This window comes from Capricornis sumatraensis, chromosome 6 (genome assembly GCF_032405125.1).
Source record: "Capricornis sumatraensis isolate serow.1 chromosome 6, serow.2, whole genome shotgun sequence".
Lineage (NCBI taxonomy): Eukaryota > Metazoa > Chordata > Mammalia > Artiodactyla > Bovidae > Capricornis > Capricornis sumatraensis.
Genome location: NC_091074.1, coordinates 119,932,506 through 119,953,183, shown reverse-complemented (window position 1 = coordinate 119,953,183; position 20,678 = coordinate 119,932,506). Strand labels below are relative to the sequence as shown.

General features: G+C 55.4%; 1 protein-coding gene across 1 annotated transcript in view; it reads right to left on the bottom strand.

Moving 5' to 3' along the window:
- EIPR1 (EARP complex and GARP complex interacting protein 1) overlaps nucleotides 1-17,549 on the bottom strand; it is a 69,382-nt gene extending 51,833 nt beyond the window's left edge. The window contains exons 1-3 of the mRNA XM_068974261.1: nucleotides 17,427-17,549; nucleotides 7,924-8,007; nucleotides 610-742 (exon numbers count right to left, since the gene is read on the bottom strand). Coding sequence (XP_068830362.1) covers nucleotides 610-742; nucleotides 7,924-8,007; nucleotides 17,427-17,468 — 259 coding nt within the window. The 5' untranslated portion in view covers nucleotides 17,469-17,549. The remainder of the gene's footprint in view (nucleotides 1-609; nucleotides 743-7,923; nucleotides 8,008-17,426) is intronic.
- Between the last annotated feature and the right edge of the window lie 3,129 nt (nucleotides 17,550-20,678).

Below are 20,678 nucleotides of genomic sequence, written 5' to 3'. Positions count from 1 at the left end.
CACTCTCGCTGTAGCAGGCCGCCTGCGGGCACCTAGGCCCCCAGGCACACTCACCCTGTCTGTAGCAGGCCGTCTGCAGCCACCCAGGCCCCCGGGCACACTCACTTCACTGTAGCAGGCCGCCCGCGGGCACCCAGGCCCCCGGGCACACTCACTTCACTGTAGCAGGCCTCCCGCGGGCACCCAGGCCCCGGGCACACTCACCCTGGCTGTAGCAGGCCGTCCGCGGGCACCCAAGCCCCCGGGGACACTCACTTCACTGTAGCAGGCCGTCCGCGGGCACCCAGGCCCCCGGGGACACTCACTCTCGCTGTAGCAGGCCGCCTGCGGGCACCTAGGCCCCCAGGCACACTCACCCTGGCTGTAGCAGGTGGTCTGTGGGCACCCAGGCCCCCAGGCACACTCACTTCACTGTAGCAGGCCGCCTGCGGGCACCCAGGCCCCCAGGCACACTCACCCTGGCTGTAGCAGGTGGTCTGTGGGCACCCAGGCCCCCAGGCACACTCACCCTGGCTGTAGCAGGCTGTCCGCAGGCACCCAGGCCCCCAGGCACACTCACTCCACTGTAGCAGGCCGCCCGCGGGCACCCAGGCCCCCGGGCACACTCACCCTGGCTGTAGCAGGTGGCCAGCACGCCTCTGTCTGCCGGGCTGGCACTGATGTGCCAGATCTCCCCCGCCTGGTGCAGGAGCACAGTCTTACTGATGATGTTGTTCTCGTCGTCGAAGTCTATGACGTGGACCTACAGACACAAGCAGAGAGCCGGTCAGACGCTCACACACTCCCCACTCACCTTCACAGACCACACGGCAGGAGAACCGAGCGCACCCGAGACACCGTCGCCAGCTCTGTTCTGTGCTAAGAGCATTTGCTTCTACACACGCGTCTGACTCTATGCCTCTCAAGAACCAAGTGTGGAATCCCGGCCAAGGATTAAGCCTGGGAGCCCAGGACCCTGCCCCCGCCACGCCCAGCCCTCCAGACGAGACACGGAAGGCTCTGCCCCCGCCCCGCACGGGGCACAGTCAGGCCACGACCAGCGTCAGGGCCAGAGCCTCCAGGAAGGGGCCGCCCGCCGCGACCGTCCCAGGCCTGCGGCTCGGCTGAGTGGGGCAGGGCGCTGCTGCCTGCCGGGGACCAGGCTTAGCCCCGACCGGGCCCCTCCACAGTGGACACAACTCATGTTGGAAGCACCGAGGATGGAAGGGGTGAGAGAGTGCTGCACGTCAGGTCAGCACCGCTTAAAACGCTTCCTAAGGGCAAGGCCGACAGCCATCGACGCCTCTGATCATGCGGCAGTGACGACAGCGTCGTGTTTCAGCCACTAGATGAAAAGTTAAACAAGCTGGTGCCACGCTCTTCCGGGTAATTTCTAGAGGAATGAAAATGACGTTCACATTCACTCTCTTAACAATACTGGGGAAAATAAAATTTACAGTTTTTTAAATCAATTTATACTGATAATCATGGGTCTGCACAAAGACCTATATCCAACCAGGAATGTTTGCTGTGGCACTGACTGTCATAGGGAAACACAGAAGCCACATACGTGCTTAGCAACGAGGAACTGGTCAGGTGAACCGACTGTAACACAGCACTGTGAAGCCAGCTTCTCTTCTCTGAACACCATTCAGTGCCGGGAGGAGGGTTCATCACATGCACAAGGGGGAAAGGGAAAGTCCCTCAGTCGTGTCCGACTCTTCGCAGCCCCACCGACTATACAGTCCATGGGATTCTCCAGGCAAGAGTACTGGAGAGGAGCCTTTCCCTCCTCCAGGGGATCTTCCAACCCAAGGATAGAACCCAGGTCTCCCTCATTGCAGGCGGATTCTTTACCAGCTGAGCCACCAGCGAAGCCCAGGAATCGTGGAGAGGGCAGCCTATCCCTTCTCCAGCAGATCTTCCCAACCCAGGAATCAAACAAGGGTCTCCTGCACTGCAGGCGGCTTCTTTACCAGCTGAGCCAGCAGGGAAGCCCAGGAACACTGGAGAGGGCAGCCTATCCCTTCTCCAGGGGACAGAAGGAAAAAGAACCGGTAAAAGAGCCGCGCAAACGCTCCAGGTGCTTTTTGCTAAAAAGTAAGCACGTCCCAGAGAGAGAATCAGAAAGTGACTGGTTACCTTTGGGTGATGAAATTATAGAGGCTTTTCCTTTACTTCTTTGTGGTTTGGCTTTATTTTTAAATTTTTTTCAAGCACTGTTTTACAGTCAGAACAAACACTAAAATGCTATTTTAAAACACGTTTCCATGACACCCGAAGCACCTCCCCCTGCTGGCCCAGGGCCTCTGGCTGTGTCCTTGGCCGCTTCCCTTGTATCACGTTCTCACATGGAATTGTTCCCCTGTGCCTCGAGGGCCGGCCTGGGCAGAACTCAAAGCCCACCACTGCCCCCTATAGCCTGTGCGACCCGAGCTGCGGTGTCCCCGAGAGTGCGATGACCGCGCAGGGACAAAGGTCCCGGGGTTGCTGGGACCACGCAGCCTGGCATGGGCAGAGGCTGGGGGCAGTGAGGAGGTTAAACACCAGCAACACAGTTGTTCATCTTTGAACCTATTTTCAGTCAGTTTCTCCAGCACTCATAGCCCAGTGTAGTTTTCACAGTGGGTTTGGGAATACTCCGGGTGGAGAGCTTCTACATAAAGTTCATAATAGTCACAGTCACATGGGAACCCAGACTAAACGGCAACACACAAAACCAGCAACAATTTCTGTGTTGTAAGAGTGAGCAAGAAGCTTCTTTCTAAGTATCTGACACGTTTCCTCCTTATCAGAAAATCCATGAGTGCTGAGAAAAGGATGCGCTGAGCTGTACTCCTCAGCCGGGAGCACCGTCAGGACCCCCACGTCGGGAGCACGGGAGCGCTGGTTTCCGGGTCCTCCTTCGGGGCCGTGGACCCGGGGCGCACACACCCTCCCCTGCACACGGGCGGCTCCCGGCTGGGGAGCCGTCCTTCCAGCCTGACGCCTTCCCGCACTTCCCGCTGCCGCAGAGTCCCCGCACCCGCCTGGGGCAGGCTCCTCTTTCGCAGGGCGTCCAGCCAGGCTCTGGCCCGTGGTCCGCGCGGGTCCCCTAGGCGCTCGGCGGGGAAACGTCAGCCTCCGCCCTCCATGGCAGGGGTGGGGAGGAGTCCACCCCCCCCAGGCCCACCTCTCCTCATCTGACACTCTGGTGATGTGCCCTTTAAGCTTCAGAGTCCAGGCTCTTTCCACACATCCTCGCCCACAGCAGGCTCACGGACTGGGCCCCGGGACACGTCCTCCGTCAGGCACGCTCAGGCAGGGCAGGGGGCGTCAGCGCCGCAGACAAGCAGAGGTCAAAGGAATGGCGACTGATACGCCGCAGGCACGTGAGCTGCTTGTGCCACGCTGGCTCCTCTAATCCTGAAAAGAGCTCGGTGGTGACAGGATGATCTATCGTTACTAGCCACGGTTACTAGCCACGGGGAAGAAACCGGGGCTGACAAAGTCGGAGCAGTGAGGCTTGTCCCAGAGCATGCGCCGGGGAGCCCCCACGCCACAACGCTGGGCTCCACGCCACAACACTGGGCTCCGCACCACAGCAGGGCAGCGGAGGACCAGGCAGCTCCGCATCCCAGCAGAGAGGCTGTGACCCAGCTGCCTACGCCCAGGGCACCGCCACGCGCGCCGCTCACGTCACGTGCACCCGCATTGACACGTGCAGTTGCAGGCTAGTTACAAAAACAAGTTACATCATGGAGAAAACACTACGGTTACGGTGAGGGCAAAAATGACCGGTATGAGGAAGACAGAGTAGTTCCCGTTGGCTCCAAGGGGGGAACACGTGCTCGGCTGGGGTGCAAGTGTTACTTGAGGTCTTCACGCCCCTGCTGAGCTTTTAAAATGCTTTTAATTGCTTGGAATGAAGCGCAAGGGCTTCCCTGGCGGCTCAGCTGGTGGAGAATCCGACTGCAATGTGGGAGACCTGGGTTCGATCCTTGGGTTGGGAAGATCGGCTGGAGAGGGGAACGGCTACGCACTCCAGTATTCCGGCCTGGAGAATTCCATGGACTGTATAGTCCACGGGGTCGCAAAGAGTCGGACATGACTGAGTGACTTCGATTTTCAATGAAGCTCAAACTAATATTTTGACTTACCATTATTAAAATTTTACCGTTAGACTTAGCTGTGCAGAGCTAAGGGCATAGACAACACTCTGTAAGGGTTTAGGAGCCTGGGTTTTCAAACTTACTAGGAAGGCTGTGAAGGTGCTGTTAATCGAGGCCGCTTGAGTTCTCACAGATTCGGGGCTCAGAGAAAGCGGCCCCTGTCCTGAAAGTGAGCACGTGACCCCAGGCCGATGCACCCTGTCCATTTCATCTCTCACGGAACTCGGTAAACTCGAAAATTCAGAGGCAAAAAAAAATGTGGCAAAACTGGAAACTAGAAAGCGAAAGCTCCCCCCTAGGAAATGTAAAGCATCGGCATCTTCCCGTGGAAGTCCTCCCGGCACCGACCGTAGCCCTCCACGGGGCCACAGGGCAAGAAGCTTCGGCTCAGCCGCCCCCAGCAGGCGCCACGGCCTCCCCACCGGCACGCCCTGCCTCTCGTCCGGATCCAAAGCCAGCTGTGCAGGCTGCAGCTCGGGAAGGCAACTCCTCAGGCAGGCAGGCTCGTGCCACGGTGATTCCAGCCGCTGCGCCCACGGCTCCTCGTGGCTCCCAGCTGAAGGTCTGGAGCTGCCCAGCCCCAGCAGGGCCACTGGGGGCTCTTCAGCAGCGGCGCCTGCTCACTTCATGTCTCTGTCACTTGCTGGGGATTCTCACAACATCTCAACCCTTCCACCAGCCAGGAGATTACCCTTACGAGGCTCCATCCTCACAGCCCCAGTGCCTTCCAGAGGGGCCCCTCCTGCCGCTGTCACGTTGGGGTTGGCTCCCATGTGCAGGTTTGGGGGGAGGACACAGCATTCAGCCCACAGCAAGGGGACATGTGGTCAGGGGCCAGGGAAAAGCTGGGGCGCGAGCAGGTCAGTGGGACAATCGGCCAGCTCACTCCTCGTGACCACACGTACACCTATAAGCTAGAAACACACGCAGCAGAACTGCTTCAAAAAGGACACACAGGACGCGATCAATACGGTGAGACCAGAGCTCAGACCACAAAGAGGGGAGCGATTCCTGAGAGTGAGATGGGAGGACGGGGTGGGGTGGGTTTGAGGCGCAGACCTGAAAGGGCCTCATGGAGATCCCGCAGCAGTCAGCCTGGCCGCTCCTCAATGGGACGAGCAATGTGCAGGCGGCCCCTGCAGGGAAAGCCCAGTGCAGAAGCAAATAAACCCCCATGCTGCAAAAGCCCAGCTCCCAACCAGAGGAGCACCTCCCCACCGGGAGAAGGGGAGCCCACGACAGAGGAGGCTCCAGGACGGCCTGACCGGCTCTGACCACAGGCAGGGCCCCGGGCAACAGAAAAAGCACAGAGAATAAATCAGCTCATCAGACAGAGAGGCCAGCATCTGTGACAGCTCCTGAAATTTTCAGGAAAAAGAGCTGAGCTGAATTAAGAGCGTGGACTCCGGCCCCGGGCACTTCCCCGGGAATCGCCGGCTGCTGGGAGGCGCTGATGGCCTGAGGCGAAGCCCGGGGCCAGAGACCCTCCAGCAGCCCCCTTTCCCAGCAAGGGCCCAGCCTGGGCAGGGGCGGGGGGCTTCCAGGCAGGCTGGGGGGGTCACGCGACGCCACTGTCACTGTCACAGCTGCAGGGCAGGGGGGCTTGGCCCTGGGGCCGCCTGGAAAGCAAACCTCAGCAGCCCGAGTGTCTCAGTGCCGGCACGCGCGGGGCGGGGGAGACGGGGTGCTTAGTGGCCACTTCGCCACAGTCCAGCCAGGCCCCTGGGAGGAACCACGCAGCTATTCAGGGCCAAGTCTTCTGTTTGGAGATAGGGCCAGGGCACCTGCCCACCCCACACACCCCCGGGACCTGCCCAGTCCCCGTTCCCCCAGCATCTGCCTTTGCCTCTCATCAGCTTGAGGCTGCAGGCGGCTGCGAGCGCTCCCAGGAGGGGGATGCACGCAGCACTCACACAGGGACACTCGAGACTCGCTGGGTGGAGTGGACACAGAGGGAGGCCCGGACTCCCTCGCTGCAGGAAGCAGGGCAGCACGGGGAAGGGGACAGGGACACTCGGGGAGGCGGCCTCGTCATCTTAAAACACACGTGGCTCAACCCTTGGTTGGCAAACTCACACGTGGCCAGAAAAAAACAAATAAAAACTGATATTCTACCGGAAAGGTCAACGGTACAGGCCCAGAACTGAGTGGAACTAAAAAGCAAGTAGCTGGGGAGAAGGCAGTTGGTCGTGCACTGGCTCTGTGCCCGAGCCTCAGCGCCCCCACCACACGCTGCACTGGTCCTTCCAGAGGAGGCACGTGCCTCCCCACTGGCACTGGGTGCCTTCCTCCCCCCAGCCCCCCAGCAGCACCCCAGGCTCTTGCCTCTGGGACAGCCACGGCTAACTCATTTTCTAAGTAAATCAGTCCCATCTGACATCTTCCAGGAGAAAAGCAACACAAACACAAACTCAGAAAACCAGAAATTATAAGGAAACAACTTACATCATACTCACATTCCCCGAAGATAACCATGGTACCGGGTTTGGGCCCTTTTGACCTATTTCTAGTCTTTATTCTATGCAGAGGTGCAATTTTGTACTTTATATACCTTTTTTATATAAAGGTATAGTTGACAGAACATTAGCTTCAGGCATACAATGGAGTGATTTGATATTTGTATATATTGCAATTTTTTTAATTTACATACTAGTGATCACACACTACATACGATCTTAACATCTAAGAATCACTTAAGAATTTTTCAGCTGTGATGCTTCTGAGGAGACTCAGCTTTCGTAAGCCTCAGCTTTCGTGCATGCAGTGAGTGAACACCATTCTGAAAGGAAGGAGATTCAGCCAGGGCAACCACGTGGCTCTCCCATCACAACTGGAACGTCCTACTCTGCAATCTAACCTTCGCACAGTGTGACTGCCTCCCGTTTTCTCCCCACCCTCTGTGCCGTCCCAGTAATGCTCCTTGGAGGTGAAGCTTTCTCGATGTTTTCGGTGTATGGAATACAGGTTAAATACCGTGAACATTTACGTGTGAAGCTCTAGACGGGTATCGCCAAATGACCTCTCAGTGACCGTGCCAACAGGAAGTCGTGCATCTGCACAGGAGTGGGTTCACCACGCCCATCCGCACCAGACAGTCCCGCAAGGCGATTGACACCAGCCCCCACGGGCGGGGCTACGGAGGTGGGCTGCGCCACGTGGCACGGCCTCGCCTGCGCTCCCCCAGGGTTGAGGCGGGTGAGTCTCCGCAACATCCCCGCACCTCCCTCCATGGCTCCGCCGCCACTGGAGGACAAGGAAGATGAAGTCCGGCGAGGTTGGTCCATTCGTTCAAAGCCAGACAGATGAGGTCTGGCCGAGGCCAAGCTGAAAAACCGACCTCGTGAGATCCCAATATTCTTTCTATCCTAGAGACACGGGCAACAGCCCGTCTCTCTCCCTGGATCGAGCATCAGTGACGGCCTAGACTCCACGTTGAGACGGGATTATGGCCTCGACCAGCCTCAGCTAGAAAGTGCCGTGAGCCATCAAACCAGTCCTCCACAGGCCAGGGTCAAGGGGTGACACCTACCAGGTACCCTGGTGCCCTCGACCACGTGCGCGGGGACCCCGATGCACCCACAAAGTGCCACACTAGGACTGCGATGCTGCAGAGAACGCTTAAATTCCCTCATCCAGTCGCTTCGTACAGGTGGCTATGTAAATCCCAGTGAAAGCTCTGTTGTTTGCGTGGCATTAATTCTCATGTGCGGCTTGAAAAATCAAGAACAAAATGGCTATAAAACTAAGAACAGGCTTGGTAATTAACATGTATCCATTTGTCAGAAATACTTACCTGATTATCATACTTGAGAGACTGCGTCCCAACCAAAAACCGGATGGCGTCTGTCTCCGCGGTCTGAGGCGTGAGGGCCCGCGCCTGCAGGGGGAAGGAGAGGGCACACGTGGTTGGAGGCGGATGGACAGACCACGCAGGCTGCCGCCACCTCCACCGCTGCTGGGGGAGCCCCGGGGGCAGAGGGTCCGCCAGGCAGCTTAGAAACGTGCAGGAGAAGCCCTCGACTCGTGTACAATCTGTGACCCAACTGCGCTTCCGAAGGATCTGGAAACAACTGTAACTGGACACAAAAATTAAACAGTAAAGATATAAACCGTTTTTAACAAAGCTATTTAAGTCATCGACTGGTTTAACGAACTATTCTTCAATAACAGAGCAGAAGATGGCTCCCACTGAGGGCAAAGCAGGGGGTTTGAGCCAAGTCTCCTGCAGAGCCAACTGGAAAAACTCAATTCAAAACCCTGAGCTTGTTTAAAGGCTTCAGGAAGCTGCCACAGGCGTGACCTGCAAGGTCCAGCAGAGGAGGAAGCTGGGGGCGGGGCTGACCACGTGCCCACGTTCACCTGGGCTTCGCCCCACCCTCCTCAGACTTCCGGAAGCCCTGTAAGGGCAGGAAGGGGCGTGAAGAGTCTACAATCCCAAAGCGCCCGGGGAACACCACCTCCGAGGTGGGGAAGGTCGACGCTGAGAGAAGATGCTGAGGAAGACGCTGGCGGCCACGCCCCAAGCAACGCGGGGACCCTGCCGGAACCGCCGGAGGGGGCAGCCAGAACAGGGGTCGCCCCCCCACAGGCCGGGGCGCCAGCTAGAGCAGGGCGGGGACCTCCTGGCATCTCAGGAGGCGCCCGGAGCTCCGTGGGGGCAGAGCAGGGGGCTGCCCTGGGGGCCCCCAGGGGAAACGAGCGCGGCAACACCCGGAGCGCGAGCATGTGTCAGCCTGGGCCAGGTCGGGCTGCCTCCGCCTGCAGAGCCCACAGCGGGAGGACTCAGCACTGGAGCTCCGCAAGGAGGACCGCAGGGAGACAAGGGAAAAGGCTTCAGGAGGTGCAGACGCCAGGCAGACGGGCCACGGCAGGGCCAGAACCCACGATCAGACACAAGGACACTCACAAAACTGGAGAGCAATCACCTCCTCAAACGAGAGGGAGAACAGACCGGAGAGGCTCGGCAAGGCCGCCCGGACAGCTGAACCCGAGCGGGCGTGGCGCGGGGGACCGCGAACCAGACCCCGTGCCGTGCAAGGACAGAAGCCCCGGAAGAGGAACTCACACAGCCTCTGAAGACGCCGCAGGTCCATGAGACGGAACTGTGAGACGGCTGGCCCTGAGCCTCGGTTCATCAGGTCAAAGGCAGCGAGCGTCCCTGCGCGTCGGTTTGGAAGCAGCAGGTCCACTGGCGGATTGACGACGATTACTGTTAAGCCCTAAAATATCAGCCTACAAAAGGAGGGCGAGGGCGCCTGACCACGGCCATCTCGGGCAGTTGCTCTTCACTGTGGTAACAGGAACACAGGAACTTAGGCACCGGCTCAAAAGCACGCAGGACAAGGGAGGGGAAACTCTGGGGAGAGAAACCTGGCGCTGTGAGCACCGCTAGTGAGCAAGGCGTTAACCGGCAAAGCCAAGACACACAATAAGGCACTGAGCCTAAACTCACTGTCCCCAAGCAAAAGTCCTGAAATGCCGGCTGCACACGGCAGAGCGCCCTCCTTGAATCAGCAGTCAACGTAACATTCTGCAGTTAGAAAGACGAGAAACCTGAGTAAAGATTTGGCAAAAGATTGTGATTAACTGTTGGGAGTCTGACGGGAGACAGGAGAGCAGGGGAAAAGCCGAAAATCCTCAGACGCCACGGCGTCCAGTCAGCAGGCCACGTCCGGGAGGTAAGAGCAGTCAGGTCAAGACCAGAAGAAACACCTTCGGAAACGCTGAGAGAGGTTATTCTCACCAGATAAGATGGAAAGGGAAGGGTTAGGGTCTGCTGATTTTAACCAGACTTTCAGTAACTGATTTAAATGCCTCGAAAGCACTGCTTAATTTTTTTAAACACACAAAAAAGGATGAAAACCATGAACACAAGTCAAAGGGCTGCAGAAAGGCGAACGTGCTTGGCACCTTCTCATTTCAGCGGCCGCTCTACACTGCTCTTCTGCCTCTTATCGGCACAGCGGTGCCTCCTTTTACCCTCCAGACCTCCTGACCTTCAGGCAGCAGTCAGCGTCTTGCTGCATCATTCTGCCGAGGACACCAGTCGTCTCTCTGTCCACACTGCTTGCTGAACAGGGCAGGCAGGCGCGAGCGGGGACGCTGGGAGAACCCTCGAGGGGTCGAGGGAGCTCAGACACGGGGGCTGCAGCCGCAGCAGCGGACACGCTGCGTTCCCTCCTCTCGGGGCTGACCCAGCGGGCACAGACGGAATGCAGCTTCAGGGGCTTTCAGTGGAGCTTATATACGCTTACAGACAGCTTATATGTGCTTCCCCGTGGCCGAAGGGGTACACGGCGATGCACACGCGCAGCGCTGTGAGTGATCCCAGCTGTCACAGAACTGCACTGACAGACCGCCGGGCGAGAGCAAGAGGATGTGGGCCAAGAGGGTCTGCCCACCGCCCCCTTGGCCAATGAGCTCCTTCCCCACATTCTACCCACTCAGGGTCTCTCGCCTCAAAATCTGCACACAGTCCATTTTCGTGATATCTCCTTGGTGAGTAACGCTGACCCTTGAACGGACATTCTGCAACAGCAGCAGACGCTGCAGCAGACAGTTCCGTCCCCGAGACGCAGCAAACTCAGTGTCGGCTGCCACCTGAGCTCGTGCTGCAGCCCTCGCCCTCACGGGGCTGGAAGGGCCACCCAGCACACGTGGAGGGACGTCATCCCCATGGCCAAGTGCAGTCTGCCGGCTGTTCTTGGGAGACGGCAGGAAAGCCTCCACGGGTTTTATTGCTGCCGCCACTACTGCCGAGTCGCTTCAGTCGTGTCCAACTCTGTGCGACCCCACAGACAGCAGCCCACCAGGCTCCCCCGTCCCTGGGATTCTCCAGGCAAGAACACTGGAGTGGGTTGCCATTTCCTTCTCCAATGCATGAAAGTGAAAAGTGAAAGTGAAGTCGCTCAGTCACATCCGACTCTTCACAACCCCATGGACTGTAGCCCACCAGGCTCCTCCGTCCATGGGATTTTCCAGACAAGAGTACTGGAGTGGGGTGCCACTGCCTTCTCCGACAGGTTTTATTAAAGACCTTCAAACACCCCACAGGCGCTGGGCCCTCCCCCTCAAAGAGGGAATCTTGTGGCATTCACAGCCCATACACGATTCCAAAGGCTTTCAAACTGTCCTAAATCTGTGAGAAAATTCAGAGGTTAGTAGCACATCACAGACACAGCCTGTACAGCACACTGTCCTAAACCTGCACCACAGACACAGCCTGTACAGCGTGCCTCCACGTAGGGAGAGATCCAGTTTCCAAAGGTAAGGACACAGCCTTTACCGTACGCCTCTGCACAGGGAGCCATCCAATTTAAGGACCAGCCTGTGAAAGGCATCGGAAGGAAGGTCCGCGGACGCCATGTCATCTTCTACCTGACCTGCTTATACCGTTTGCTGTGGCCCTTCCAAACCGAGCGTCTGCCGCTCTGGCCTCAGCTGTCTCCGTCGCTCGAGGAGCAGAGCAGTGGCCCCCATTTCCGTTTGATCTCTGTCAACTCCCGCTGCCAGCACACCAGCCCAGACATGCGTCCCCTTTGCCTGCTGCCATCCCTAGACGTTCCCAAGCCTGCCACCCGTGCAGGGAGCAGTTAGGAGCCGGAAGAGGTGGACGGGGCGCTGTTCAGAGAGGCATCCTGCATGCTGCTGCAAGATGCCCGCCCTCTTCCAGAGGTTCCTGCGCCTGCCGGGCCAGAGCAGAAGCTGAGGGTACTGCTCTCCCCATCATCACCCAGGCCCTCCTTGTACTGTCTGCGCTTCACCGGCCCTCCTGAGCGTCCCCTCTGGCTGTCTACAGGCCCAAGGGACCCTCGGGGCTTCGCAGGCGTGGGTTCGGCAGGCCTGACCTAGCTCTAAACTCTCTGCTGTGGCTGCATTTTCTCTTTTCCTCCGCTGGGGCGGGTCCTGCGTCTGGCTGTTCATCCTGCTGACTACGTCAGCTGTCCCACTGCTCCTCGCTGTGCACACTGTTCGCAGAACCCAGGGCGGGCACAGCGCCAGCGGGGAGCCTGCAGCAAAACTCGAGGAGCTCTAAGAACTGCCGACATGCGGATTCTCTCCGGACTGGCGCAGCAGCCGCAGCAGCCGAAAACACCATATTCCCCTGGGGCTGACCCAGCGGACGCAGCCATCAGGCAGCCTCAAGGGCTTATGTGTGCTTACAGAACAGACATGGCGGTGGCCACGTGGGGACATTGAGAGGCACAGAGCTGTAAGTTATCTCTACTGTTATGGAACCACATACTACAAAATGTGGGGCGAGAGAGCCTGAGCACCACCATCTTGGCTAACTTGCTCTTTCCCCACACGCAGTAATTACTCTTCAGATTCAAGAAAGCCGGGGCCCAAAGAGCTGTGTAAAGAAGTGCAACAATCAGCTCCTTCTTTTAAGATAAGAAAAGATATTCAGATAAAATACTTGAGACCCAAGGCAAGAATTCACTCCACTAATTTGTCCAAAATCCCAGGAAACAACATTTTAGTTACCTCAAACATCCAATACCAAAGATCAAAACCTCTAGGTTACTTGGGGGATTAAAGAGATTGAAAAGTCAGTAAGAAGCATGGGATGCACGCTACGGAACGCAAGGTCAGGGAAGCGCCTCTCAGCCACAGACACCCTCTGGAAGCACCCACATGTGCACCTCCGGAAAGCCCATCTCAGCCAGAATCCCTATCACTCACGAGTTAAGAGGACTCCAACCACAGGGAAAATAACATCTAACAATATGACTCCCACGCTAGTAAAGTAATGCTCAAAATTCTCCAAGCCAGGCTTCTGCAATACGTGAACCGTGAACTCCCGGATGTTCAAGCTGGTTTTAGAAAAGGCAGAGGAACCAGAGATCAAATTGCCAACATCCGCTGGATCACTGAAAAAGCAAGAGAGTTCCAGAAAAACATCTATTTTCTCCTTTATTGACTATGCCAAAGCCTTTGACTGTGTGGATCACAATACACTGTGGAAAATTCTGAAAGAGATGGGAATACCAGACCACCTAACCTGCCTCTTGAGAAATTTGTATGCAGGTCAGGAAGCAACAGTTAGAACTGGACATGGAACAACAGACTGGTTCCAAATAGGAAAAGGAGTACATCAAGGCTATATATTGTCACCCTGCTTATTTAACTCATATGCAGAGTACATCATGAGAAACGCTGGGCTGGAAGAAGCACAAGCTAGAATCAAGATTGCTGGGAGAAGTATCAATAACCTCAGATATGCAGATGACACCACCCTTATGGCAGAAAGTGAAGAGGAGCTAAAAAGCCTCTTGATGAAAGCGAAAGAGGAGAGCAAAAAAGTTGGCTTAAAGCTCAACATTCAGAAAACGAAGATCATGGCATCTGGTCCCATCAGTTCATGGGAAATAGATGGGGAAACAGTGGAAACAGTGTCAGATTTTATTTTTGGGGGCTCCAAAATCACTGCAGATGGTGACTGCAGCCATGAAATTAAAAGACGATTACTCCTTGGAAGAAAAGTTATAACCAATCTAGATAGCATATTCAAAAGCAGAGACATTACTTTGCTGACTAAGGTCCGTCTAGTCAAGGCTATGGTTTTTCCTGTAGTCATGTATGGATGTGAGAGTTGGACTGTGAAGAAGGCTGAGCACCGAAGAATTGATGCTTTTGAACTGTGGTGTTGGAGAAGACTCTTGGGAGTCCCTTGGACTGCAAGGAGATCCAACCAGTCCATTCTAAAGGAGATCAACCCTGGGATTTCTTTGGAAGGAATGATGTTGAAGCTGAAGCTCCAGTACTTTGGCCACCTCATGCGAAGAGTTGACTCATTGGAAAAGACTCTGATGCTGGGAGGGATTGGGGGCAGGAGGAGAAGGGGACGACCGAAGATGAGATGGCTGGATGGCATCACAGACTCAATGGACGTGAGTCTGAGTGAAGTCCGGGAGATGGTGATGGACAGGGAGGCCTGGCGTGCTGCGATTCATGGGGTCGCAAAGAGTCGGACACGACTGAGCAACTGAACTGAACTGAACTGACTGAACAATATGACTGATGTCAGAACTACACAAAATGTATGTACAATGTTAAGCAGAGTGCCCAAGACACAGCTCTGTTCTCAACTGGTCGCTAAGGCATCAGTCTTGAGTGATAGACCACGTGTGTGAAAGTCGCTCAGTCATGTCCGACTCTGAGGCATCAGTCTTGAGTGATAGACCACGTGTGTGAAAGTCGCTCAGTCATGTCCGACTCTGCAACCCCATAGACTATACAGTCCGTGGAATTCTCCAGGCCGGAATACTGGAGTGGGTAGCCTTTCCCTTCTCCAGGGGATCTTCCCAACCCAGGGATCGAACCCAGGTCTCCAGCATTGCAGGTGGATTCTTACCAGCTGAGCCACAGGGGAAGCCCTGTATGAGAGAGCCAGCTGACAAGCGCAGCAGCTCCTGACTCGCAGGCACTGAGACGCTGCCGTGTGCAGAGCTCACCTACTCCCAGGGCACTAAGACGCTGCCGTGTGCAGAGCTCACCTACTCCCAGGGCACTGGGACGCTGCCGTGTGCAGAGCTCACCTACTCCCAGGCACTGGGACGTGCCGTGTGCAGAGCTCACCTACTCCCAGGGAACTGATACGCTGCCGTGTGCAGAGCTCACCTACTCCCAGGCACTGAGACGCTGCCGTGTGCAGAGCTCACCTACTCCCAGGCACTGGGACGCTGCCGTGTGCAGAGCTCACCTACTCCCAGGCACTGAGACGCTGCCGTGTGCAGAGCTCACCTACTCCCAGGCACTGGGACGCTGCCGTGCGCAGAACTCACCTACTCCCAGGCACTGAGACGCTGCCGTGTGCAGAGCTCACCTACTCCGAGGGCACTGGGATGCTGCAGTGTGCAGAGCTCACCTACTCCCAGGCACTGGGACGCTGCCGCGCAGAACTCACCTACTCCCAGGCACTGAGAAGCTGCCGTGTGCAGAACTCACCTACTCCCAGGGCACTGGGATGCTGCAGTGTGCAGAGCTCACCTACTCCCAGGGCACTGGGACGCTGCCGTGCGCAGAACTCACCTACTCACAGGCACTGAGACGCTGCCGTGTGCAGAGCTCACCTACTCACAGGCACTGAGATACTGCCGTGTGCAGAACTCACCTACTCCCAGGGCACTGGGACGCTGCCGTGTGCAGAGCTCACCTACTCACAGGCACTGAGATGCTGCCGTGTGCAGAGCTCACCTACTCACAGGCACTGAGACGCTGCCGTGTGCAGAGCTCACCTACTCACAGGCACTGAGATACTGCCGTGTGCAGAACTCACCTATAAGAATCCTGTTTCATTATAATAATCAGAATAACACTTGAAAAGGTCAGTTTTCATTCCAATCCCAAAGAAGGGCAACGCCAAAGAATGCTCAAACTACTGCACAGTTGCACTTATCTCACATGCTAGCAAAGTAATGCTCAAAATTCTCCAAGCTAGGCTTCAACACTGTGTGAACCGAGAATTTCCAGATGTTCAAGCTGGATTTAGAAAAGGCAGAGGAGCCAGAGATCAAATTGCTAACATCTGTTGGATCATAGAAAAAGCAAGAGAACTACAGAAAAACTTCTGCTTTATTGACTATGGCAAAGCCTCTGACTGTGTGAATCACAAAACTGTGGGAAGTTCTTCAAGAGATGGGAATACCAGACCACCTTACCCACCTCCTAAGAAATCTGTATGAAGTTCAAGAAGCAACAGTTCAAACCAGACAAGGAAAAATGAACTGCTTCCAAATAAGGAAAGGAAACGTCAAGGCTGTATACTGGCACCCTGCTATTTAACTTATTTGCAGAGTACATTATGAGAAAAGCTGGGCTGGGTGAAGCACAAGCTGGAATCAAGATTGGATAAAGCTGGAAACAAGATTGCTGGGAGAAATATCAATAACCTCAGATATGCAGATGATACCACCCTTATGGCAGAAAGTGAAGAGGAACTAAAGAGACTCTTGATGAAAGTTAAAGAGGAGAGTGAAAAAGTTGGCTTAAAACTCAGCATTCAGAAAACTAAGATCATGGCATCCGGTCCCATCACTTCATGGCAAATAGATGGGGGAACAGTGGAAACAGTGGCTGACTTTATTTTTTGGGGCTCCAAAATCACTGCAGATGGCGACTGCAGCCATGAAATTAAAATACGCTTACTCCTTGGAAGGAAAGTTATGACCGACCTAGACAGCATATTAAAAGGCAGAGATATTACTTAGTCAACAAAGGTCTGTCTAGTCAAGGCTATGGTTTTTCCAGTGGTCATGTATGGATGTGAGAGTTGGACTATAAAGAAAGCTGAGTGCCGAAGAATTGATGCTTTTGAACTGTGGTGCTGGAGAAGACTCTTCAGAGTCCCATGGACTGCAAGGAGATTCAACCACTCCATCCTAAAGGAGATCAGTCCTGGATGTTCATTGGAAGGACTGATGTTGAAGCTGAAACTCCAATACTTTGGCCACCTGATGTGAAGTGCTGACTCACTTGAAAAGACCCTGCTGCTGGGTAAGATTGAGGACAAGAGGAGAAGGGGACGACAGAGGATGAGATGGCTGGATGGCATCACCAACTCAATGGACATGGGTTTGGGTGGACTCCCGGAGTTGGTGATGGATAGGGAGGCCTGGCATGCTGCAGTTCATGGGGTCGCAAAGAGTCGGACACGACTAAGCTACTTAATTGAACTGAAGTGAAAGTCAGCTCCTCTGTCCATGGTATTCTCCAGGCAAGAATACTGGAGCGGGTTGCCATGCCCCTCTCCAGGGGATCTTCCTGATCCCAGGGATCGAACCCCAGGTCTCCCACATTGCAGGCAGATTCCTTTACCATCTGAGCCCCCAGGGAAGCGTAACAGGATGGTTTCAGAGCTAATTTCGAAGCTTTGGTCACTGTGCCCGGGGCCACAGGAAGACGCCAACATTAGAGGAAACTCGGTGAAGGGGACATAAGAACTCCCCCTGCATCTTGGCAACTTTTAGTGTAAATTTAAACACTGTGTCCAAGTTAGAACAGTAATAGTAATACAGATACAGCGCCGGCCTCCAGGAACAGCAAGGCTCTCGGAAATGTTCACAAGCCATTACAGCAAAGCGAGCCGTGAGAGTCAGGCCACAGGGAACGCCGGGGGCGGCAGGCAGGCGGCGGGGGCTCCCACGGCCGGGGGTCGCGGGCCGGACCGCCGCGCCCCCGGGGCGTCTAGCGGGCCCTCGGCCGGTCCTGGATGACCGCGGCCTTGGGCCCCCCGAGGCCTCCCCGCAGTGACCTCGGCGGCACCGGGCGCCGCGGGGCCGTTCCGGGACCCACCTGGAACTCCAGGCCGTAGATCACGGGCGCGTCGTCCTCCATGCTGCGGCAGCGCCCTCGCTGAAGGCGGGTCCCCTGGGCCGGCGCGCCCCAGCTCCGCTCCCATTCACGCGCTCCAGCCCCAGAGGCGTCGCGCGGCGACCGTTTCTGAGCCACCGCGGCTCCCGTAGGTTTCACTTCCTGTGTTTTCCGGACGCGTCATCAACGCGCTCCCCGGCGGCGGCGGCGGCGGCCGCGGCCGGGGACGCAGCGCCGAGCTCCTGCGCATGCGCACTTGGCTCCATCCGGCCTTTCCACGTCCGGTAGGACCTGACGGGGAGGGCCTGCCGGGCGTCCCTGCCGGGCGTCCCTGCCGGGCGGGCTGCAGTTCGGAACCTCCGCAGCTCCGCCGCCCTACGGTTCCCCTAGGGTTCTGACGCGGTCGTGGGATGGCCGGGCGCCGGGAAGCGCTCTGCAGGCGCTGTTAAGTTCTCCCCGGCCCACCAGCCAAGGCGGCAGCTCAGGCTTTGCAGACGACCGCTGCTCGTTTCGGGGACATTGAGGGTTACAGAGGTGTTCAGTGGCGGGCTCGGGGATGCGCTTGGACTGGCATACTCGGGTGGGCTGGGCCCAGGAGCCTTAGGGTCAGAGGCCAGGCTAGCTCGTGTCTGCAGGCCACCGGCCTTGTGCGTGGCGCGGCCAAGGGTCGCACTGCCAGTGCTGGGGTGGTAAGTGACGCCTGACATTTATTTGCCTCTGAAGGGAGTCCGGTGGACAGACTGGCGTCTTTGAGTCTTCAAGGACTGTCAACGCTGCAGAGGTTTGCCTCCGTCCAGGACTCCGCCAGAGCGCATGCCTTGACGTTTGGCAGTGCTCTTGCAGACAGGAGTGACATTGCATGGAACCCCAGAAAGCTGCAGGCACATTCTTCAGTGTCCTGGTTTCCATAGATTCTAGGGCCATGCAGTTTCTCCACCAATGTGATAATTTCACTTTCCTCTCATCACCCCTTAATCTTTGTTTCAGGTAAGGAGGTCTGGGATAGGTATATGAAAAGATGCTCAGGCTCACTAATCATCAGGGAAGTGCAGGTCACCCACAGTGAGCCACCACCTCACAAGGTTAAAGTGGCCATCACCAAAAAGTTAAAGGATCAGCAGCACTGGCAGGACTGGAGAACAGGCAATCTTTGTACCCTGTTGGTGAGAATGTAAGTTGATACATCAGCTACGGAAAACAGTATGGGAGGTCCTCGAAAAATTGAAAATAGGATTGCCATATCATCCTGAAATCCCACTTCTGTGATCCAGCCTAAATGAACTCACTATCTTGAAGCGACACCTGCTCTCCATGTTCACTGCAGGATTTGCAGTAGCCAAGATACGGAGACAACCAAAGTGTCCATCCACAGCTGGATGGAATGTGTGTGTGTGTACACACGCGCACACCTGCGTTACCAACCAAGGGAAAATGTGTGTGTGTACACATGCGCATACCTGCATTACCAACCAAGGGAAAATGTGTGTGTGTGTGTGTGTACACACGCCCACACCTGTGCTACCAACCAAGGGATTACTACCCAGTGATCATAGAGGCCAATACTGTGACATCAGCTTTTGAGGAAAGAATGAGTCTTATTGTGAGGTTGACCAGCAAGGAAACGGGAGACAGGTCTCAGGTCTGTCTCCCCCATCCAACATTCAGGGTGAAATTTAAGGGGTTAGGGGAATTTCAAACTTGGGAACTGATTGTGTAGTCTCAAGTCAGTCTGCTGGAAGCCAGGTTTTCCTTATTGAAAGATTTCTTGCCTCGTAAAGGGCTCCAGTGACATTTCTGCTAGTTTTCTGAAGGTTCTTCATTTGAAAGTCATTGTGGAGACGTGGGGTTCCCCTTTTGTACCTGTGTAGTGGCATCACTGACTCGATGGACGTGAGTCTGAGTGAACTCCGGGAGTTGGTGATGGACAGGGAGGCCTGGCGAGCTGCAGTTCATGGGGTCGCAAAGAGTCGGACACGACTGAGCAACTGAACTGAACTGAGTGCTGTCTGTAAAGTAACTCAAGATTTGGTTAATCAATTATTCTATTTAAGGAGGAAAACTATTTTAAGCTGGCCAGTTTTTTTCTACATGCTTTTTCATATATATGGAATATTAGCCTGTAAAAAGGAAGAAAAATTTTAAATTTTATATAAAATTTAGAAAAGAAGGGGGCCTTGTCATTTGTGACATAAATTACCCTAGAAGACACTGTGTTAATTGAAATAAGCCAGATACAGAAAAACGAATACAGCATGATTCTATTTACAGGTGGGATCTGAAAAAGAAAGTTGGAATCATTGTGAAGGAGAGTAGAATGGTTACCAGAGGCCGAGGGTTGGGAGAAAGGGAAGCTATTGAGCAAATAATACAAACTTTCAATGATAAGATTAATAAGTTCTGTAGGCATAGTTAACAATAATGTATCCTATACTTGTGATTTGCAGAGAATAGATTTTAAATCTTTTCACCACAAACACAAGAAATGAGTGGGGTGGTGGATAAGGGCATTAGCTCCACTGTGGCCGTCTCACAATGTTTAGGTATATCAGCACGTCACGTTGTTCACCTTAAATACAAACGATTTTTATTTGTCAAAATAAATAAAAACTATTTTAAATCATTAAAGAATCAGAAGGAAATGGCTGGGTGTGGCCTGGTTCAGCTGTGCTCCAGCTCCTGGCGCCGAGCCTGACACTTAGGCTGGTTGATGAACCGGGGTATCTCCAGGGTGGCAGCGGAAGGCAAGGAAGCAGGAAGCACAGACGCGGGCATCCTCTCGGCCGCTCCGCTTGCCTGAGATTGAGCTGTGGCGCTAAGGCATTCAGGATCTTCATACTGCTGGGTTAATTCCACCCAGCTATCATTGGTATTATTATTATTACCACTTTTATCCTTATTGTCATTACATAAGTAATACAGATGGATGTATTCTCAACAAGAAAAGTTGAAAACACATATAGGCACAAAGACACATCCCTGAAAATAAGTACTTCAAGGATGCACTGGCCACGAACTTAAAAAAAGTTCCCTCCCAGCTCCCTCTGCCACAGGTTTAGCGAAGTCCCTCTGGTTCGCAGGGCGCGCTCCGCCCGCCCCGCCCCCCAGGCCCCACCCCCAGGCCCCACCCCGCCCCCCAAGCCCCACCCACCACGGCCGGAACCGGAACCGCGCCGGCCTTCGGCTTCTGCACCGGGCAGGCGCGCGCAGGCGCAGACGCCGCGGGAGGCGCCGAGT